Source organism: Lonchura striata, chromosome 2 (genome assembly GCF_046129695.1).
Source record: "Lonchura striata isolate bLonStr1 chromosome 2, bLonStr1.mat, whole genome shotgun sequence".
NCBI lineage: Eukaryota > Metazoa > Chordata > Aves > Passeriformes > Estrildidae > Lonchura > Lonchura striata.
The window spans coordinates 100,205,311-100,229,164 of NC_134604.1; the positions used below are offsets into that span (position 1 = coordinate 100,205,311).

The 23,854-nt window shown below is 40.1% G+C and overlaps 1 protein-coding gene across 1 annotated transcript; it reads right to left on the bottom strand.

The window, feature by feature from the left end:
- Positions 1–1,177: 1,177 nt before the first annotated feature.
- CLTRN (collectrin, amino acid transport regulator) lies at positions 1,178–23,854 on the bottom strand. The gene is made up of 6 exons (XM_021532350.3): positions 23,750–23,854; positions 23,319–23,377; positions 16,663–16,748; positions 9,442–9,558; positions 5,614–5,808; positions 1,178–1,602 (listed from the first exon to the last, which is right to left on the bottom strand). Exons 1-6 carry the CDS (start codon positions 23,814–23,816, stop codon positions 1,452–1,454), a joined length of 675 nt encoding a protein of 224 aa, XP_021388025.1. The 5' UTR covers positions 23,817–23,854; the 3' UTR covers positions 1,178–1,451.

Below are 23,854 nucleotides of genomic sequence, written 5' to 3' on the forward strand. Positions count from 1 at the left end.
GTTGGTGAGGAGTCTGGTAAAATAATCCTAATAAGCAAAGAGGTTTCCTAATATTGCCTCTAAACAGGACACTGGAAACAGGATAGCTAATGGTCAAATCCTGCCTCCAGTGGTGTGGGCAGATGCTTATTGACTGCAGATATCCAATTTTGCTTCAACAAGTTTCTTTTGTCTTTTTACAGCTACCCAGACAAAACTCATCTTTTCTGTTGACCAGTGCTTCTGAAGACAGCCAGAATTTTATCACTTATCCAGGTCAGGCACAGCAAACCCAGCAGCTGGTATTTCACACCTTGAATCCTTTCAAAAGTTGTCCACCTATCCCATGAACATGAAGGTTCATCTGACCCCAGGCTGGCTATGTTGGAAATCTACTCTAGTTTTATTATTTAAAACTGTAAGCAAGACATTTCCAGAGAGCTGTGAAAGACTATTCACAAAGGGATGTAGTGGCACAATAAAGGGGAATGGCTTCAAACTGAATGAAGGCAGCTTTAGATTAGATATTTGGAAAAAATCCTTTACTGTGAGGTTGTTGAGGCATTGGAACAAAGTGCCAGAGAAGCTGTGGATGCCCACCCCTGAAAGTGTTCAAGGCTGGACTGGATGGGGCTCTGGGTAACTTGGCCAAGTGGAAGGTGTCCCTTCCCATGACAGGGGGATTGGAACTAGATGGTCTTAAGATCCCTTCCAACCCAGGCTGGCCTGTGACTATGATTAAATGATAGCGGGGTCACAAAACACTGACTGCACTTGTGGAAAATCTGCCTTTTGTTGGAACTTTTAATTTCAACAAATTTCCGAGTTTTGAAAATTTAATTTCCAGCTCACATAATCTGTAACCTTGACAGTTAAGTGAAAAATACTTCTACTACTAGATATTTGCTAGCCCCAGAGCTAGATGATCCAGGTATTTTGACCTGGTCTTACAGAGGCTGTGAAAGCTTTTTTGTTTCTCAATAAATGAAAACTTTCTTGCACTGGTGACTGTTCCATATAAAGGCATACTAATAGGAGCAAACAGAAAGAATTTTATAGAGAAACTTTTGCATATGGCTTGAAAAACAAACCCATCAAGAGTTGACAATGATAGATAATCTCCCCAGTGACATTCAGGAATAATGCATTTTCACATTTATGTCAGGAAAGAACAAACAATGGATATATTTAAATAATTATTAAAAATGAGATGCCTGGCAGAAGGCAAGTTCCAACTCTGTTCTGCCACACATCTTCTGGAAATCTTTTCTGGACATTATCTGAGGCCTTCTTATTTGAATTGCTCATGAAAAAGAACTGTAATGGAGGTTCACCCAAGTAAAAGGTTCTCTCAAGGGAAATTACATGAATGAACATTTTTCTTGTCTTCATGTTTGACATTCAGGAGTAGTGAAGAGAAAAGTCAGGCACAGGAGTCTTTCAGAAAACCACCAGAGAGCAGTGGCAGCATTTCATAGGGACGTGAACCGTTCATCATCTGCTGCAAAGACTCCATTAATGTGGCCTGCTTTTAAATCCAGTGCTTCACAAGGAATCCCATTTTCTAGTGTCACTTCAACTTTCTCTTCTAAATTTTCTCTCTCTGTTGACTCTTTATTCTTTCTAAAAACAAGAAAGAAAAGATCATCTTATTCTGTTGACCTGCAGCACTCCACCATGATTCCACTGAAAGAAAACTGTATATTTAGTTAAAAGTTTGTCATAGGTTATGCTCCTAAAGACACAATCTATTGTACTTCTTTGCTGTAGTAAATACACCAGATGGGTGTATCTAAATACAATAGCTGGGGGACCCACAGGAAGCCCTAGTTTAGCAGTTTAAGCTCAGAATTGGAGACCAGAAAACCTGAAGTAGACATGTTGTAAGTATATTTTAAATATTATTTCACTTTCTTATTCTGCAGTGTGACTAGAAGGTACAAAAGAAAAGCTGGGGCAAAACAAAATTTGAAAAAATCTCTAAATCTGTTTGGGTTTTTTACATCAGGAAGGTCTACACTAAGAATGTAATCTGACCCTGCAATGTATGTCATAGATCACACCCCATGATCTGTACAAAATAAAACATATTTTTTAAAAACAGATCAGTCTTAGACTAACTACAGGCTCCAAATGTAGAGATTTGGTTGCCCTCACATCCATGATTACGTTCTTCAGAACATTCACGATTACTTTCTTAGGTAATCTCAATGCTGCAAATCTACATTTTTTCTTCAAACTTCATTAACAGCCACCTTCCTACCAAGTATTTTATACTTTTGTTTTCTAGATCAAACAACTGCATAGTTTTCATTTTTCTAGACTCCAGCTGTCCCAAAAACATATTATAATAGTGATTGAATAAAATTATTTACATTAAAAAACCCTAGAAAATATTATCTAAAATATAATCATTCGAAAATGTAATAAACAAATATAAACAGGTCGTGATGTTCCTTTAATTCCATATTTATTCTGACCTTGAGAACAATTAGTTCATAGTTGAAAATCCTGCTGTACTTTATGGCCTGCAGCATCAGCATTTTCAGAGGACAAGAAACTCAAAGGTCAGGTGTACTGCTTCTTCCTATCTCACAGCGTGCACTGTAACAATCTGACTCAGGACAACTGTAAAAATCTGACTCAGAGTAACTGCTAATGACAGAGATATTAACAATAATAAAATTTTATAGGCCTTTGGGAGATTCTTCACTACAGACTTTGTAAATTAAACTTGGGGTGTAGTAGCTGAAACCTCTGACCTCTGGCTGCTCTTTAATACAAAACTGTGAGGACAGAACATAAAAGTTACTAAGAAGGAGGTTCAAAGGAAATGAGAGGAGTAGAAGATGTGTGAAACTCATTACCAGAGGAATTCAGAGAAGCTAAAAATCTCCATCAAGCCAAGGGGTGACTCAACCCCTTAAGGTAAGGAAAGTTAAGGGAAGAGAAAGTTAAGGGAAGAGAAAACATTGAAAGTTACCCAATACAAGAAGACCAAATGCATCTCAGGAAGGCTCACAAATTAAGCTGCAAATTAATTACTGGGAGAACTAATACAGGGAAAGACTGTGTGCTTACTCTGTTTTCACTCTTCCCAAGGCAATTTTTTATGGCCCCTGCTGCAGATTGGATTTTGGGGATGGGGAGACTTTGGGCTAGTTCAGGATAGACTGCAGAGGATGATTCTGCCCTGGGAACATGGCAAATCTATTGCTGTAGGGGGAGGTGTCCTATTACTGCAAGGAAAGGAGAACAAACACAAGGCTGGGAGACAGTGTGTCTGACCTAGCTCACTGCAGGCACTGAATTCAGCAAATCTCTCAGTTCAATAAATGATGCATGAGTCTAACTCAAATCTGAAACTCCTCTGTAAGCCAGCTCCCCTTCCCTAACACCCTGAGCACAGACAGCCTGGAGCACGTGCTTTTGCTCTTATCTGAACTGAGATATTTAAATGGTATTTCAAAGGCCTTTAAAGACAAAATGCCAGATTTATGAGAAGCTAACATGATCCTAGGGGCCAGATTCCCAACACAGCCTACTAGGCAATAGGACTCCCATTATGTAACCTCTGGACAGATTTCTAAGGAAACTAATTATTGAACATGCTGAAGTCTTTGATAACCTGGTCACTTACTTCACTGTCTGACAAAGATCAGTACTTTTGAAATCCTTTTCTCTGATTTCTGGCCTTTTTTTTTTTTTTCCAAGGAGCCAAATAACCCAGACCATCCCTTTTACCTCTCTGGTCCTTGCAACAGTAGATAGAAGAAATATATGCTTGGTTTACCCTGTCTCTTACTTCCCTGCCCCTGCCTGCAGATGTTATTGATGTGAAAGGAGGGTTACAGTTCAGCCACAGATGAACCTGCCCTGAGGAAAGGTTATATGTGATGACAGAGTAGGGAAACAGAGGGAGAAGTGAAAAAAAATACAGCAACTAAAAGGACAAGAGCATGAGACAGAGAGGGTGCCAAGTGAGCACAGGCAGGCAGCAACAAGCCATATTAATGGCAGTGTGATGATGAGAGCATGCTGTTTGCACAATATTGAGGGGAACTGCCCAAGCTCTACTGAGTTATTTTGAAAATAGAGGGGGAAATCCTGTCCTTCAGCATGATATGAAGCACGAGTGATTATTTTAGCTAGAAAAATCCCAGGTATTTATCCTAGTTTATTTATATTACACTTATGTGAAATATTCTAAGACCTCCTTAAAGTTAGGCAATATAAAAAAACACAGAGCCATGATACCACAGACATCAGGTAGGGGCTTCAGGTAGCAACATCATTCAGTTTTACAGAAGAGGTTGCCTATGCTTAGGGCATGAAATAATTCAGTCCATACAAAATGGTTGTGATAGGGCTTTATCTATCCAAGGATGCAAAATACCTTCTCAGACTCTTTCCCCAACAGCATCTTTCATCTATGGTTTGCTGAATTTTGTGGGGCTTTTTAGAAAACAGAAGGGGGTTTTGGAAATTCATGTAACCCCTCTGATTACAAAATATAACTGAAGGGATTCTGACTACACTACTAAAGGTTCTCTAGGAGAAGCACTTAACCTTCACAAGTGTTGTTCTTCTGAGGTCTTTTAAGATTCTTCAAGGTAATAAAAAGGCAAAAAGAATAAGTCTCTGCAACATACCACTTTTCATATATTAATTCCTTGTTCTGATATATTTGGGGATACAATCCATTACACAGACAATAATTTTGATATTATCTGGTTATCAGCAGGAATTTACCCTTTTCCAGTTCTTCTGCTGTTCCTGTATGAATCTATTGCTGAAGTTGTAATTTTTGTGTAAACTTAAAATCTGTGTCAGCCAAAAGCATGGTAGAAGCTGAACTTCTATGGCAAAATCTCAACTCAGCTGAGAAATTTCTATTTCTTATGCTCAACTCAGAGCCAGCAGAGATGTCAGGACCAAAACTCCACCTGCTCTCTGTGTTGCTCCCACATGTTCACACTAGGGAAGCACAAATACCCTTCTCTTTTTCACGAGTGCCACCAGGGCAGAAACAGAGAGGAAAAGAGAGCATCCCTCCTCCCAAGAGAAAAACTCCTAAGCTCATGGGGAGATCTGCTGGTTATTTTGAGATAATGAAGTCATGAATGGTAAGCTCCAGCGAGCAGGTCCTCTTCAGCCATACATTAATCATTACTGTGCTCTACTGAGCCTTCTCAAGCTGCAGCATCTCAGTCTTTTTAGCCCTACCAGCTTTTGACACTACTGCCCTGGAAGGGAGGGACACAGTCACTGCCAGCCTTCCTTGGTAGCTATGTGGGTGGTCTGGGAGAGGAGACTCACCCATGGCAGAACAAATCTTCACAAGAATGACATCAATTGTCTTTTAAAAGCTCATCTCTAGTTAGGTGGCCTCCAGGATCATATTCTTACACTCTCCATTTCCTCGTTACATCACAAAATTACTAATACATCTGTACCTTACAGTTAAAATTTTAAAATCTTTTCCTCAGAAAAGGAGAGATGGGTTATCTTTACCTAGCTAGGGAAGGATGCACAGCATTAATCTGTCTGAGGCTGCTCTGAAACACAAAACCAGCTCAGCTGACCTAACTAATCAGAATTCCATTAAAACAGAAGAAAGGCTAGGCTGCTTACTTCTTGTGTTTCTGAATCCCTGAAACAATGAGGAAAACAATCCCAGCCACAATGAGACAAAGAACAACACCAAATACAATAATCCAGACAGGTGTAGAGGGTTCAACAGGAGGTGACAAGGTTGATGTTATCTTCAGGAACTGCAGTGTCTTGTCACTCAGTAAGAAGGCATTGTTGATTCTGTTCCGGTTCATCCTTCAGGAAAAAAAACACAAAAAACCAGAAAAACATCACAAGTCTTTATAAAGGTATTTTACAAGTTTAAAATATAGTAGAAAATAAAAGGATTTTCCACGAATGTGCTGCAAGTACGGCAGAGCTGAATGTCATCCAGCATGATGAAGAAAAAAAAGCATGTTGTCTGCCTTTAGTGGGGATCAGCCTCTTCTCTCAGGCAACAGCACAAGAGGACATCGCCTCAAACTGCACCAAGGGAGGTTCAGGATGGACAACAGAAGATTTTTCTTCACTGTAAGGGTGATTAAGCATTGGAAAAGGCTGCCCTGGGAGTGGTGGAATCACCATCCCTGGAGGTGTTCAAGACACAACTTAGTGCCATGGTCTGCTTGACACAGCAGTGGTTTGGTCAAAGGTTGAACTTGATGACCTTGGAGGTCTTTTCCGACCTAAATGACTCTGTGATTCTAGGATTTTGTAATTGTGTGCTTCTGTGATGTTGGCAGGATTGCACAGACCTTTCCTATAACAGAGACCTCAGTAATCCATAGACACCCACACACTTCGAACACCAGACTTTCATATGCATTTATCTGAAAAACTGGGAAATACAGATGAGACCAGAAGTATGATATTATTATTTACTTCTGTTTTGAACCATGTCCTGAAGATATTGCAGGCTGTAAGCTCTAAGGCTGATTTTGTTGCCCTACTCGTGCAGCATTCAAGATTAGCACAGGAGTGGCAGATCTACCCTTCAATTGCAGGATTTATTTAGAGTTGCCCCCTAGTCCCTCAAACTGAACTATCCTGCATGTTATGGGCTGGTACATCTGCCCCTGCTGCTGTAGATTTTATTTGATCCATGAGGAACAGGATACAATTTGGTCTGGAAGAATCCACACCTATTGCAAACATGTCCTTCTTCCCTGCAGGATGCAGTATTACAGGCTGGGATTCCCAGGGTCCATCCGACCCCGGCTGCCATAGGTGTCCTGGATAGCGATGTCCAGCTAAGCACAGCCTGTCCAGGTCCCTCGGGGAGGCTCCCAGGCAATCTTAGCAAGCAGCTCAGCTCTTAAGTGAGATCAGCTCTTTGGCAAGTTCAGCTCTTCAGTGATTTCAGCTCTTTGCTTGCTCAGTGCCATGGCAGACACAGGGAGAGAGAGGAGAAAGCTGTGTGAGGTTCCACAGCGGTGTCTTTACTGTCAGCTCGTGTGAAGGGGTTCAGTGACAGCTCTTCTGCTGAACTGGGCAGAAATGGGGGTTTATATAGGGTATGTAGGTTTTTGGAAATGGTCCAATAGCAAGGGCCGAGGCGAATATGACCTGTGGTCTTACAGAGAGATAACGAGGGTCCAAATGTGGAAGAGGGGCTTCTTTGGTGCAGTCATCATGACTGGGCATTTCTCATCTTAGGCAAGTGACTGCCAGGGAGACCTTGCAGGGCCTCTGGCTGCTACAATGCAGCTAAAGGGATTTGTACTTTCCACATTTTTTCCATTTCCATATGAGAAACTGTAAGTCTGAAAAATATGCTTTTTCACAGAAGTAATACAACTGCTATCCTTTAGTGGATATCTTCACCCCTTTTCACTGCCTGTAAGCATTATACTGCCTGTAAGATATTTCTGGATCTAAATCTAAGCAGGCTTAAGAGGCTTCAGAAGTATCTTTCATCAGCTTTTTCAAAATGTTAAAAATTTTTAAGCAAACGGATTGCATATATTGGTCTTGAAAGATTGTTATTGATAGCAGTTGTATGAATTAATGCAGCTCTTTCTTGTATACAATTCAATTTATTTACCACAAAGCAAGTATTTCCTAAGAAAAGATGCATGGGAAATACAGGTAAGATTTAACAAATTTCTCTTCTTGGAAATCATAATGTTTGGCTGTCCCTTAAACAGGAAGTTCTTAGCCTTAATGGAAAGTCAGCATTCCTGGACAGGACTGAAAGCCATGGCATGTTTTAAGACTCATAATTCCGTAAGCTGTCTGCCATTCGGAAAAGATTTCCTTACTGATATGAAAGGATCATTGTGAACAGCTGAAATAAGCATTGTTTAGCCCCATCTAATGGCTTGAGTTTCAGAATTATGTGCTGAAACATATGCAGGCAACTACAAGCGCATTTCATGTTTCTATATGCATAACTATATCTTGTGTATCTTTATGCAAAATATTGAGCATCATGACATGGTTTACCTTCTTCTTTATTCTTTCTTTGTAAGAATCTCATACAACAAAATTCTAGTCCATGGCTAGTGTTATGTGCTATCCTAGCATGAAGAATTATAATAACGGTTTTGTAGATAAGCCTGCAATCATAAGCAATTGAACAAGAAGCACTGTAGTTTTATAGACCATTTTATTTCTTGTTTTTAAATTAGGTAGGAATTAAAATTTTTCATAAACAGCATATTCTTTATCAGGTGACAAACAACAGTTAAAAAACAAACAATAACAGCATCAAATTTCTGTGCCAAAGGGGGCACATAAAATACTTAAATAAATCAGCTTATGCTACTGAATGTATCAAAGAATAACAGAAATGCAAAACCCCTGCATTCCAGCACTCATTCAGAGAGTTTCAGTGAATAAATAATCTGCTTCCTCCACTAATGCTATGAAGCTATTGTTTGGTGTCTCTGTAGGAAATAGTTTAATCTGCTCATAAGATTAAATTAATCTTTCCAAAAGAATGCATACTCATTCATCAGGAATTAGGCATTACACTTCCATAGCGATAACAAGAATTTTCAAGACAGAGCACAGAATGCCTGAAAACAAGGAGAACCATTTTCCACTCCATGCTTGAGAAATATATGTGCATTATGCTGCTCGAGGGACTCATCCCTATGAACCCCTGGTGCAGGATTTTTTTGACCACTGAAGTCAGATTATCCCATTTTTTCTTTTTTCCTTGTCAGCTCCACATACTTCCTTTTACTTGCTCTAGAATGTGATAGTAGAAGGCAAAGTGATTTGTAGTGCACTGTACTTTGTACAAGCCATGCTCAACTGGGATATTGACTGGCATTCTAGAACAAGCTGGTATGAAAAGAATGTGAGCATAAAATTGCTTAAGCCAAGCTGGGACACAGCCAGCTCTGCTCATGAGGAGTTCACACGAGCTCTCCTCATGTGAAAGCTGACTTCTAAATTAAGTCAGATGAACTGTTAGTGAGAAGCAGTGAAAGGGAGCCTACGGTCATTAACCCAGGTGTAGATTGCATGTAGCATGCAGTGAAAGCTAAATTCTATTTTAAAAAGTGTGCCCTTCCATCACCTGAGGAAGAGGGCTGTCTCACTGGGAAGTGTGGTGGGAGCTGGATGAGAGCGGCGTGCTGCACACTGGACAGCACATGGCAGGTGGGGCTCTGGAAGGGAACTAGATTTCTTCTGAGTCTCCAGCAGCTACAGAGACTTTCCAATGTTAGAATCCCAAGGCTCACATTCTTTGCATTCTGTGGGACTGTTAAACATCCTCTAATCTCACATCCATTAAAGAGTACTGAGCCCTCAGTGCTTTAGCAACTTGGATTAGTTCATCCTTAAAGAGGCAGAGTGCTCATTCATACAAGACCCAGAGAGAGAAAACAACCTCCGTAAACACAGAAAAAAACATTGCAAAAGCAGTGATTGTACCTGATGGCTGCTTCCACCTCACTTCCAGGAACAGTTGTTACATTTTTAGAAGAATCTGTGACCACAAACCAAAAGGACACTCGGTCTGTCACGTTGCAGAGCAGCACATTGGAAATTCTGCAGACAGTTAAAACAAAAATCATCATTAAAGAAGCATGGAAGGAATTATTGAAATATTTTAGATTTTCTTAAAATATTGCTCTCAACTAAGGGGGAAAAATTTCTTATTTTCTTTCTTATTTTTAAAAAATCTAACAGTTAACACTCAAGAAAGAAATACCACTCACAGCATTTTCCATTTCCCATATGATTTTAAAGATATCGAGTTTATGAAGACCAAATGAGTCTTCAAGCAAATTTCTAAATCTATTACAGACTTTCATGGTCTTGGACATGTATTTAGCGTAATCAAATGGAAAAATACATATTAGAATAACAATCTATGGCTATAACAAAGGCCATATAATGGAGCAAGTGCATTGGTGAACTAAAAATTCTAGTTTTGATAGCAAATACCACAGGAACCCGTCATTGAGAATTGTCCACGTGATTGTTAAGTGAGTGCAGTTCTACAATATATATTTGTGGGAGGGAAGATCAGTGCAATTGATGTTATAGTTTTTGACATCTTTGTTCACAGACCCAGGCACAGAGTGGACGGAACAAGCTAAATTTAGTCATTCTACTGACACTGGCCTCTTCCTTTTAGCTTATGCTGTATCAAATATTTATATTTTCTATTTCAAAGGAAGATTGTTCATTTTTATATGAAGTTAAATGTGGAGGGGGGCACAGGCAGGCAGCTTCTCATGGCATACTACGTAAATAGTGTGCAAAATGCCTTTTAAATGGGATTTTTTTTTTCTTTTTTTTTTTTCAGATTTCAACCGGTAAATGGTGGAAACACCAGAAAACCCTTCTGGAATGACACAATCGGGAGATTTTAAGCGAAGGAAGGGAAAGACAAACCGGGCCAGCCCTGCGGGGCAGCGCCACCTGCCGGCCGCGGGCAGCACCGCCCCGGCCCCGGGAGCGCGGAGCGGGACCGGGGGACTGGGGGGACTGGGGGGACTGGGGGGATTGGGGGGGATCTAAGGGGATTGGGGGGATTGGGGGGGATCTAAGGGGATTGGGGGGATTTGGGGGGATTGGGGGACTGGGGGGATTTGGGGGTAAAAGGGACGGGAGGGAGAGAGAATATCCACATCTGGGCATTCCCCATCCAGGCAGGGATCTGCTTGTAAGGCAGATCACAGTGCCCAATTATGGATATTTTGTAGAAATGTTTTACTTCTTGATGAAAATTTCAAATGATGTTTTGGGTGCCCCAGATAGTGCAATAGATAATTTTACAGAGGTCTATCATCCATCCATCTATCTATCTATCTATCTATCTATCTATCTATCTATCTATCTATCTATCTATCTACCTATCTAATCTTTCTTTCTTTCTATCTATCTATCTATCTATCTATCTATCTATCTATCTATCTATCTATCTATCTATCTATCTATCTCATTAATCATAGAAGAGCTTTGTCTGAAAAGGACCTTAGAGATTTATTCCAACCCTCATGCCATGGGCAGTGAACCTTCTACTAGACCAGGCTGCTCAGAGCTCCATCCAGCCTGGCTTTGAATGCTGCCATGGATGGGGCATCCACAGCTTCTCTGGGCAACCTGTGCCACTGAGTCACCACCAGTAAAGAATTTATTACCAATATCTAATCTAAACCTACTCTTTAACTTTGAAGATATTCCCATTTGTCCTGTCACATGCCCTGGTCAAAAGCCCTCTTTCCATCCTTCTCATAGACTCCCTTCAGGTACTGGAAGATGCTATAAGGTCATTCCAGAAGTCTCTCTTTTTCAGGCTAAGCAAACCAAATTGTCTCATCTTTTCCTGGAAAGAGAGGTGCTCCAGTCCTTTGATCTCAGAATCACAGAATATTCTGAGCTGGAAGGGACCCACCAGGATCATTAAGTTAAACTCTTATGGGAGTGATCCACACAGGAATCAAAGTCACAACCTTGGCATTATTAGCACCATGCTCCAACCAACTGAGCTGATTTCATTTTGGCTCTTTGGAGCTTGCTCCAAGAGTCCCATGTCCTTCCTGTGCTGGGGACCCCAGAGCTGGATGCAGCACTGCAGGTGGGATCTCAGCAGAGGAGAGCAGCAGAGGAGAGCAGAACAGAGGGGCAGAATCCCCTCTCTCTTGCCCTGCTGGCCACACTGCTTTGGATGCAGCCCAGGATGCAGTTGGCTTTTTGGGCTGTGAGCACTCATTCCAGAGAGGTATGCAATAAAATGGAAAGCAGTGATTTTGCAGAGCCAAAATGACCACTTTTACCTCTCTAGAACAGGATCCATTTTACAGAGAATTTTTATGGATAAAAGAGGAAAGCCACCCTCTCAAATTTGAAAAGATGTTCACATCAGTTTCTGGCAACAGTCAGAAGATGAAAGCAAGTTTATTCTTTGCAAAACAAAAAGAAAGCACAAAATTTGCAGGAGAGGGCAAAAATGCCTACTTTTAGCTTGTGGCTGACAAACTCTTGCTGACTTCACAGAATATCTAAAATTGTAAATGCAGAGGAAGTTTTCTATCTCAATGTTTATAACAGTAGGACTCAAAACTTCATGTTGCCAAAGTTCCTGTGGTGGAATCAAAAACTGGGCCAGGTGGAAAACCTGAGTTGGTGTTGCCCTACAGACGTTCTTGAAATGGGGTGAGAATGATCCCCAAAGAGAAAGATAAGGCAGACAAGGACTGGCAGAACATCCAGACTGTCATACCCTGATTCAAAGACTCTTCAAGCTAGGGTCTTCCCTGAAGTCTAAAGTGCCAAAGTTTTTAGCATGAGACAAGGCATTCAGTCACCACAGGGGTAGCATCTCTCTGTAGAACAAAGAGCACTGAAACACGGGGCAGCAAGGATTGCACTAGGATATCTAAATTTGGCTTCTTTTCTTTTCCCTGTTGGTTCTAAAATCCTTCTCAATTACAAGCATCCAAACTGTGGTTTCACTGCCATCACTTTTTCATCCGTGGAATACAAATGCCATAAACCCTTCAGGCCCCAAAGAGAATAATCCCACTTATGAGAAGTTCAAAGGGGATGAGGAAACACCAAAACAGACTGGTTCAACAAGCACCAATGTGGCAATTTCTGTGCAGTGGTGCACTTTTTTTCCTCCCATGCCCTTTGCTTGCAGGTTTGATTCACAACAGAGAACCATTGCAACTATGCCATCACACTGTATAGATCTGAGAAACCTGGCTTCTCCAGGCACTAATGAAGGGTATTTGTAAATATATATGTGGACATTTTTTCCTTTCCTTAGCAGTTGATAGACTTTTGACATGGGATTATCATCACATTATTATGATTTATCATCAAAATGACAAAATCATTATTCGGCCTTATGGCACCATGGCAAAAGTCCAAAATTGCTTTTCCTTTAATACACCAGTGAGTAGAGTGCAGGAAACCCTGGCCATTCCTTGGCCTGAAACACCATCATTGCTCCTTATGGAGATTTAAATGATTGCTTAGGGGTAAGAAAGAGCTGTCAGAGAGTCAAAGGGAGCTGAGTGCCCACAATGGCTCATGGAAGAACCACAGTCCCCAAGTCCCACGTGCCTCTCTCCAGCTCTCCCAAAAGTATCACACCTCTTCCAACACAGGACTCTGCAGCTGCTTCTGCAAAGGAACATTAATTTCTTCCCAGCAGCCATGGGATCACTTTGATTTAACAGCTTTACTCCAGACTCTTATTTTGTTGTTCTAAATGGTCACAATATTTTTAGTATCAAAAAATCCTGTCTTAGGAAGATGGATAATGTTGATGAATTTTTTTTCTGGTCACTTTGCAAGGAAAATTTCAGCTATTTTTTTTTATCTATAAATGGAGGAAAGATGTACCAAAAATAGATTCTGTTATTTGAATGAAAACCACTGTGTTCACATTCTTTCTGCTCTAAAGATTAACTAGTCTCAGGCCCAAAAGAGATGCATATTATTTCAGATGAGTCACAGATTAGAGAAACCAGGGTTACTAACACAGGCTACAACAATAATTTTTTAACACTGAGAGATCAAAGGTTGGCTTATGTAGTTCAAGACCATATGCATTGAGAATCAATTGAAAGGTCATATATAAAGCAGGAAATAATGGGGTATTAATTCTCCACTGAAAAATATTTATTTGTAACTCTAGTAATAGTTACTGAGTAAGGTGATCGATTGTACCTTTCTTCTGTTTTGTGCAAACTTGAAAATTTGACAAGCCTCTCAAACATTAAACACTGCTCCATGATTTATTAAATTTCAGTTTGGAAATTAACTTTAGAGAGGTTGAGATGTAATGTGCAATCCTCCCCATTCTGTGCTGGGTCATTCAGTGGTTACACAAGGACAACAACAGAATCAACTGCTCTTTGCAGCAGCACATTGAAATGCTTGTCATCACAGCCTGGCTTTTATCCACGTTCAGTAACCTAACAAGAGGTGACTTCAAATATCAAAAATGATGGGGCAGACTGCAACAATGGTTATCCTGATCCACCAGACAAATTATTCTGGGGCTTGATACAGCTTGCTGAAGCTAATGCCATTTATGTCTCAGGTGGAAGTTAGTTGTGGCTGTGAGTTACTTCAAGGCTGTGGGTATGTTAGAAATTAATGGGATTTTAAAGCAGAGGTTTGTCACATCTAAGCTATGGCCACATGCATAATTTATATCCTGGTAGAACCAGTATTTAGTTACATAAAATAAAAGTAATCTTTTTCACAGGTTTTATTTTGACAAAAAAATTTAATTCACCAGGTGTAAAATTTCCTTAAGTTTAGATGCTACCAGAATGCATTCACAGGCAATTTGTTTGTCCTTACATGACAGCATAATTGGTCATTGGTCTTTTACATCTCCTGAAGAAAATTTGTTGGCATTTTCCTGCAACAGCTCATGTAGTGAAAATGCAATTTATTTGCCAGCAGTGCAATCTAATTTATTTGCTACAAGCTCGTACTTGTGCCTCCCTCTTCACGTTCATGTGCACAGCATGCTTCTGTTCCCTCCATGGCTGCTCCCACACCTCCATGCCTGCTGCAGAGGGAAGGCAGCAGGACTGCACTCCTTCCTTGCAGCTGCCAGCCACAGGGCTGGGGAAAGGAGTGTGTTATTCCCAGGACATCTAATGGGATGGAGGCTCTCACAGCCTTCCTGCTCCCACGTAACAGGGGAAAGGAGTGTGTTATTCCCAGGACATCTAACAGGATGCCTTCCTGCTCCCAAGGGACAGGCAGATTATTTGAGGTGTATTGGGAGGTTCATCTAACCTCGCCATCACTGAACAGGGACTCTGAGGTCCCTTGGGATTTGAGAGAGATCTATGCATGGGAGACTCTTCAGCCTGCTGCTGAGAAGCTGTGCCAGATCTCAGAGCTCTACAGCTCTCCTTCAGGTGACATGCTGTCTATAATGACCCCAAAGGTGTCTCTAAGTCCTACATGAGTTACCAGTTATACCTCCAATATACACCCTATGAGGGGTATACCCAAGTTATACCCCATGAGAAAGTCTGGTACCATCTTAAAAAGAGGTAAAGGTCCTCACAGCTGGCTGATTCCAAATATTATGCTGACTTCTCTGACCAAATTAGTAGCAGGGAATTATTGATGTGTGCAACACCACCTTCAAACTGGAGTAACACTGGCATCATATTTGTCCAAAGAAAAACTCTCTGGATAGGAAACTGAATTAATGAGTATAAATTCTATGATTGCCCAGCATGGGTACAGGTAACTGCCATTAAAACTTCTACTCCTTCCATATTGGCTTGATTTTTTCCCATTCCTGCAGCAACCTTATTTTAATCTGCAGAAAACCACAGTGCTTGAAGAGGAAAAATATTCTCTTCTGACAGAGGATTTTTGAAATCATCTGTGTGAAAGCAGCACGGCTTTGAAGGAGGAGAATAATTTAAAAAAAGGACCCAGAACTAAAATAAGTATACAAAAGTAAATCTTTATGGATCATATGCTGAATGAAAACTCTGCTGCCTTGAAAACCTGAGAAAAGTCCTACATAATCACCTGTAATTAACTTTTATCTTGAACTCATTTTTTTAAGTGCCATTTTAATTGGGTTGAGTAGCACACTTGGCTGTTTTTGTTAGGCTTGATATAACAGCTCTTTTGCTCAAAGGAGACCACCTCTGAGGAATAAAAATTAAACAGCAGGACTCAAACACTCCTGTCACATGGAGGGGGAAATCCCCTTTCATTTAAGAGAAAGGCAGCAGCCCCAGTAATCATCATGTGACTGAAGTTAACTAATATCTTTTCAAATGTGAAATATGTTTCACCTGATGCAATGACAGCCTGAAGCAGTTTTATTTTTAAGTAAATTCAAAATCTTATCCTTGTTAGACTACCAGAACTGTCAATCTTTCATTTCGGATTAAAAAAAATAATAGGCCTATGGAAATGCACTTACAAGGTTTTTCTTTTAAGAAAGATAAGAACATTGTGAAAATACAGTTTGCTAAGTGCTCTGTCTAATCTGGTATCTTGTTTCATAGAGTAGCAAGGATCAGTAGCCAGCAAAGAACATTCAATACCTCAGGGTAGATTTAATCCCAAAACCAATTAAGGCTGATTTCTATCTGCACTACAACATCTGAAACTTTGTCATGGTAGGTAACTCAGCTGCTGGGATACCAGGAATAGGAAGGCAGAGCACAGCGCTGGCATAGCTATCCACCTCCCAGGTCTCTGAGCAGCTCATCTCAGCACACTGCTGCAGCTGAGCTCCAGGGAAGATGCCCCAGAGCTGCTCACTCAGAGATCTGTGCTGCCTTTCCTGACCTCAGTGTGTTCCTTCCCCAGTGTGTTCCTTCACCTCCTCCCACTGTGGTCTCCAGAAGGTGTCAAATCTTCCTGCAGCATTCTGCTGGAAGTGAACTGGCACCATCCCACTGAGACCCACAGCTGTGTCACTTCACATCCACAGGGACACTGCTTCAAAGACTGAACATTGTTAAAGATGGAAACAGTGGGATGTTCAATATGTATCTGGGTGTCAGAAGTATACTAGAACAGCCTTCTTTTTGAATCTCTATATAATGATTTCTACAGCTTGGTACAGCAGAGGACAGGTCACTACATGCAGCATTGTTAATATGTATAAGGCAAATCCAAGCAGATGCTTACTGAGTTGTGCTCTTGCTAGAATATCTTCTCATTGCAAAAGCCACCATTGCTCTGAAGAGGTACTCTTCATTAGCATCCCAGGCATACTGTAAGGGAAGATGAAAAATAATTACTTTCAGCACCCGTGCTGGCAGTGCACAGAGGGAAAAGAGTTGCTGAACTTGGAATGCTGTCTTGATCAAGAAAATGAATAAATTCTCTGATTGTGCTAAGAAAATAAATGCCCATTATTTAGTGTGAACAAAGGACTTTTCTAATGGAAAAAAAAAAAAGTGCAATATAATATATAATATAAATAACATAAACTGCAAAGAATGTTTCCAAAAATTGAATTAACTGAATATTTCTGAAAGGTGACCAAACTGGAGATGTAAAGTTTATTATACCAAAGACTAGGCATATTACTAGTATTCTCCCCACACAGCTGCACTCATAGCCTTGCCTCTTTTGCTGTAGAAACACAGTTAAAGTAGAAGTTTTAAATCTACCCTTTAAGACTATTTGGCTCTGGCCAAAATTAATAATTAAAAAACCCTAATATTTAAGGTGGTCTCTGGAAGTTGGACATTAGGAGACCAGGAAATAAACTGAGATTGCAGTCTTATTGCTGCACACTGTCCTGATTACAAGAAGATTTAACTATATTAAAAATTATTATACTGCACATGACATAAAAGAAAGAAAATAGCATCCTTACTATTCAGTAAGAAGAAGAATGTAGGTTCCAAAAACTGTTCTCTGTTGTCTTGATGAAAAAACATGCTTTCATAATTTAAGTTTTCTGAGACAGTTTCACTGGGTTCCTCTGGGCTTTCATTCACATATGCAATTCTACTGACCTGTAAGAACTGCATCTATTACATTCTTTTAACAGGAGCCATGACTAGGCATACTGATTGAATTTCTTCCCCTTTCAGCAGATTACAAAGATTATTAGTTTCTTGGAATTATATTAAGCGAGGTTAGAAACAGCTTTCCTCAGTCAGTCAGAGCACAAATCTAATCTTTAACTTTAGCATTAAAAAATTTTTAACTTCAGCATTAAAAAAATCTACTCTGTAATCATCCAAATCAGAAACCCAGTGGTGTGGGCACTTAACTCTGTTGTCAACTTGGACATGATCTTTTATAACACATTCAAAAAACATCAAAAAGCAATAGATAGCATTAAAAATTCCAAATCTTAATTCTGGTTTTTAAATTCTGATTTTGGGTGCATGGAGATGCAAACTCTCCACGAAAAAAAGAGAAACTAACTTTCAGGTATCTGCAGCCCTCATGCTGTACTGGCATCCTGGGAAACTGAACAGGGAAGGATGCAGTCCTTTAAAGGGCAGAAGGTGATCTTGTTCATCATCCCTCTCAGTTCCTGGGACTCACACTGGGCTCCTCCCTATTCTTGACACCCCCCCCCCCCCTCCCTGGGGGCTCCCCTGTTGGGGGGAAACTCTCCTAGAGCAGTTCTGTGTCAGGAAAAGGAGAACTACAGGACTTTTTTGGTCTTCAGCTTGTTGTTTATTGTTATCTTATCAAAGTTTCAGCACGCTGTCTGCACCAGACTTTGCACGCAGGAAAAGCACTGCAAAATGGCTAACAATCTCTTGTTAGAAGGTCTTTTAAGACTAAACTACCCAATTAAGAAATGGCACCTAGATTATTTTCCCTTTTAACCCAATAACTGATCCCTCAAAGCCCACAATGCGGACTTTTCTGTCCACTCACAAGACATCACCCAAACCCATGAAGAAGAAGGAAGAAGGAAGAAGGAAGGAGAAGGAAGAAGAAGGAGCTCAGGACAACATTTGAATGCCCTCCATCTTGTTCCCATCTGCAACATGCTAAAAATCCCAAAACCTAAATTTCTCACCCAATTGATATACTTTACTACTGTATAATAATCTTTTCACACTTTTGTGGACTCTGGTCTATCTTGAAGTCTTGGAAGTCTTTCTCCATATGAATGAGGGTCAAAGTCAGTGCTGCTGACTAGTGGACAGAGAAATACTCCCTGTGCCCTGGGTTTCCACATCTCCCCCTTCTGTTTGAACCAAAACCACTCCTTTTACAGCCTCCTCCATCACCCATCGGATACACTAAAGTAGGCGTGGCACAAATATTAAAAGGACTGCAACACCAATCAGTGCATATACACCTATCTTCAAAAGGTCCCTCCATGCTGGTGCAACATCAAACACACTGAACACACCATCCAGCCATGATGAATGTTGAGTGAAATGGGCTCTCTGAGATGGGACAGGACAGAGACAACAAAGCTGAGGCAGCAGACAACTTGAGCAGCATTGAAGTGCAGCTGCACTGCTGAGAACCTGGGCTCTGACTCACCACTCGTACCTCGTAAATGAAGGGGGTTGTGAGCTTATTGTGATAATGCTTCCCAACCTGTGAACTTCAACTGAAAAAAACCCCAGAGAGAAACTCTTTGGAAAAAAGTTATAAAAGTCTGTGTTTTGAGCCCACTGCACTGATGAAAATGTGAGAGTAATGAAAGCAACGAGTACTGAAAGAAAAAGAGTTAATGTAGTAAAGGAATTAATACAGATCAGAGCCATAGAACTATTTATTATCATTTTAAAGATATCTGTATTTAAACCATGAAGCACAATTTGCATTACTAAAAGAGAAGATCTGTTCTTTCTGTGTGTGGCGCTATTGACTGAATCCCTACATGCCATCTGCAGTCTTTGAGAACAGGTCCAAAAGGACAGAAAAAATTGTAATTTGTTAGCCAGTGAATTAAACCAGCTGCAGAGATAATTCAATCAGTTGTCTTGAAAATGGATAATGATGAAGGACACTCCATTTCATGCTCATGTGGACACAAATACAATGCAGCACTACCAAGTGCATATACTCAGTATGTTTATGGTCAGTGCAATGCATATATACATGCACAATTTATCACAGTTCTCATAAATAATGCAGTAGCCTAGCATTTCTTTAAATCAGAGTAACAAAAAGGGTATCTCAAATCAGGGAAGATAATTTGTAGTGAGGAATTACAGGCCCAGTTGAAAGAGTAGGCACTCTAAGAGTAAGAAAAGAGACAGAATAAACAGAAAACTATAAGAAAGAGGGGGAAGAGACTGGCAGAGAAAGCTCAGAAGAAATCAGGGTCTGCCTGAGTCAGGAGAAGATATTGCAGAAAGGCGAGAAACCCTGAGAAAATGGAAACTAAACAGGAAGTAGAGGAGATGGAGATGGCTGTGGGCTTCAGGTGAACAAGAACCTCTGAACATGATTGCATACAGGAATATACAAGGGGGAGGCAACATAATGAAGAGGAAAAGTAAGGCAAGAACAACTTTAAGCTAACTGTATGAACTCAGGACAAGTGGGAATGACTTTCCAGAAAACAGTTTCTAATCAGCAGCTTTCAAATTTGAAACCTTGAATGATTTAGATTGGAAGGGACTCTGAAGATCATCTAGTTCAACCCCCCTGCCATGGGCAGGGACACCTTCCACTAGACCTGATTTGTTCTACTGTGGGGCTTTATCAGCTTCAGGTCTATCCTTCAAATGCAAAGGCCTGGAGCACAACTCCAGGAGTGTGGATGACTGAGGATGTCCCTGTGCAGTGCAGCTGTTGATGCACACTTTCTGCTGCTATAGAGGAAACATTAAATATCATTTGCAACCATATTTAAATATCATTTGGAACCACATGCTGTAAACATAACTGTTATGAATGAAACACTACATGATGGTATCAGAACTATTAAATTTATCATCTTCATTGTGCTACAAAGGAACCAACACAAAGACATTGGCTGAGTTGCACTTTATACATTAAGGAGGAACAGAATTGGACACAGCTAACTGTGAAAGGCAGTCTTAAATGCCTCTTGCAGAATGAAGAGATGATGAGATAATGTGTAAAAGATGATGAGTGTAGGATGCTCATGGGGTGAAATGCTGTAATAGTGCTGTAAAAGACAAAATTTAAGATATAAGAATATAATATTACAAGATTCCTCTGAGCAACCTGGCCTGTTTTCAGTGTTGACCCAGCTTTGAGCAGGAGAGGATGAGCAACAATCCAAGGTCTCTTCCCTCTTGAATGGTTCTGTGCTTAACTATACAGCCATTCAGACTGCAGAGTGGCTACAGACACACAAACACACTTCTGGATTCCATCTGGTGGCAAAACACAAGGTATATGTCAGCCTTCCTCCTCTTCATCCTCTACCCTGGAAGCAGCCTGAATGCATGGGCCAGAAGGGAAGTGCACTGTCCACTTCAGCTGGCTGCAGCCCCTGAGGTGCCAAAGCTTTGACTCTTTTGGTGAAAATGAGTGATGACACCAAGTTACACAGACTTGTTAATGCCCATCACTTCTTCTCTCTCTCTAAGTGCCTCTATCCCTTTTGAATTAACTCTCTACCCCTCTGCTGGCTCCATGAAAAGAAAGCAACTAGTGACTAACAGCTATTCCAGAAGCCACTCATAAAGTCAAAACCATGCTCAGAGAGGCTCATAAATTACTTCCACTCAGGCCTACAGGCACCATGTTTTCTCCCACAGATCAGAAAACAACACCTCTGTCAAGTACACCCATTATTTGCAAATAAAATGATAACAGCTGAATACCTACTGCATCAGAGCTGGTCTTTCCATCTGCATTGTGATAAGAACTAAATAAATACACCAAATAGAACTCTCTGCCTCAGAGTACAGCTTACCTGGTGAACAAACAAAAAATGGTGTCCTGTTTTCATCACAGGGGATGGCATGCACTACACTACATGTGAAAAGCTGCACCAAGCTATTTCCTATGCCCCTGAATGTACACTGGAGTTATCCTGCCACTCCTAGAGAAAAATTCCCACAGTATCAGGGCTTTCTGTTATCATGGAGCTTGAAGTGACCTGGAAATGAACCAAGCTGACTGTGTCCCACTGTGACACAATGACAGTATTACACTTTTCTTTGCTAAAATAAACAAGTAAAGTGCCCCAAATTCTTTAACAAAAATGAATTTCAGTTTCATAGTAGTTTCAGTTTTCAATTTCAGTTCATTCACAGAGAAAACTGCAATGGCTATGAAAAGGAACTACTACTACCACCTGTGTACTTAATAAATTGTTTATTATTTGTGGATGATTTTCTATGGCATCATACCACTTTCAGCAAGCTGTTGTTCTAAAATGCTGTTCTTGACTGTCCCATTCTTTGAGCTTTCACACACTTTGTTCTATGACATAAACAACTACAAAAAAACAACAGACTCCTCAGTTATGGCTTTTTTCCCAGCAATACAAAGAGCCTTCAAGGATAATGATTTGTCTCATACCCTTTTTGAGTGAAACACACACAAAAAAAATATAAATGATCAAACAACCTCCCCTTATTTTACTACAGCTGGGAAAGAAAATGGCACTAAAAAAGGGCATTACCGGGAACTGCAATTTTTGTTTTTTGCTACTATGTTGAACAAATATTAAATCAAAATATTAGCACTTACCATCAAGAGGAGCTTCAATAATTATTTTGACATCTTTTCAGCAACAGTATTACTCTATTTTTAATGATTAAAAAAACCCCTAGGCTTGCACTACTGTTTAATTAAAGTCTCCCACCCAAGAGAATTTACTTCACTATGAATTTTGAAACATTTACTTTAGCGGGTCTCTAGAATATTTTTTACTTTGTCTGGTTTATAAAATTACCTGTGAAATTTCAATCCCTAGTAATGTTAGTTTAAATTACCTGATCTTTCAGGATAATTTTAGAACAGCTTCTCCAGTCATAGGGAGTTTCTTGTATAACCAGTCTTCTAAAACATGTAACCTACTGCTTTTTGTTTCCCAGGGCACATAACATGAGCAGACACCAGACTTATAGTGGACATGACTGTCAAGGATGTTTTATACCTAATTATCTGCTGAGCCCTGTTAACATGCTGTGGATTTGCTCAAAGTATTCAAAACTACTAACAGAGTATAGGGCTCTGACATATTAAACAGTGCCTTAGATCAGGAAGGACCACTCAGTCATCTAATGTCCCAATCTCTTATGCATCTCTCATTGCTCACACCAGTATTTCTACATTAAGCCAAAAGATCTGAATTAAGCCAAAGCATTTCATGAGACAAGCCTGGGCACCACAGGCAGAGAAGAAAGGCCACAATCTGAAGCCCTCCATTAGCAGGGAATTGATGAGACATGCTTGATTGATCTCTACAGTTAATGCTTGTCTGAGAGACTGATATAAAGTCCCTTTTCATAAAGACCTAAAAATATTTTCCTGCTTCTCTTCCTAGACATGCTTGACTTTACAATTAGCACTCCTGAGCAGAAGTGCTTTTCCCAAAATACAGACTTATATTTATGCAGCACTTCTCATGCATAAATTGTAACATCCCTACTGCTTTTCCAGGGTGGAGAAACAATCTTTGACCAGAAAATTATCTTTATGAACAAGCAAGATTTATTTTTCTCCTAAAGGATGACATTTTAAGGAGTGGGCTAGTCAAATCTGAAGAAACGGATACCTGGATCATGACTTGAGCAAACCATTACAATTAACACTGCAGAATAAATTGCTTGTGTTGCATTCACAAATTTTATAGTATACATTACTTCTATTTTGGCAGATATTGAGTTAGGAAGAATATGTGAAGATATGTTACTTACTGCATTATCTCCCAAAGCTGTTTTGATACTAATCCGTACTTTGAAAGCATTCTGTGCATCTGACAAAAGAGAAAAAAGCAAACATATATTGTTAGTCACTCAAAATAGGATTTTAAATAATTTACTTCCCTGATTATTTCACAAATGTGAGTTTCTAAATGTGCCTTAAGAAATAACATGTTTAGGAGAACAGAAGTTACTTGCATGAAAGAAAGTCCAACAGAGTCTCAATGAGGTTTACAATGACCTCGTGAAGTGAGACCAGCTTCCATACTTAATTTGCAAACTCATAAAAGAAGTGAATGCACAGCATTTCAATCTTCAAACTGAAGGCAATCAGTTAAAATAAAAATCCTAGAAGCTGGCAGCTTTGTAGTCTAAACTGATAGCTACTTTACCTAAAGAAAGATAGAATCAGCTCCAAATCTTACCTGGCTTGCAGAGCTCAGCATGAGCAATGGCAACTACAGAAACTAAAAGCAGCAAAGCCCGTAACATCCCGTCAGCATGGAAAGATTGAGGCAAAAATCAGTGAG

Coding starts and splice junctions, on each gene's coding strand:
- CLTRN (XM_021532350.3), bottom strand. CDS start 23,816: ATGTTACGGGCTTTGCTGCTTTTAGTTTCTGTAGTTGCCATTGCTCAT. Junction 16,749..23,318: donor CAGCTTTGGGAGATAATGCA/GTAAGTAACATA, acceptor CTTCCCTTACAG/TATGCCTGGGATGCTAATGA. Junction 9,559..16,662: donor TCTAGCAAGAGCACAACTCA/GTAAGCATCTGC, acceptor AACTGTCTGCAG/AATTTCCAATGTGCTGCTCT.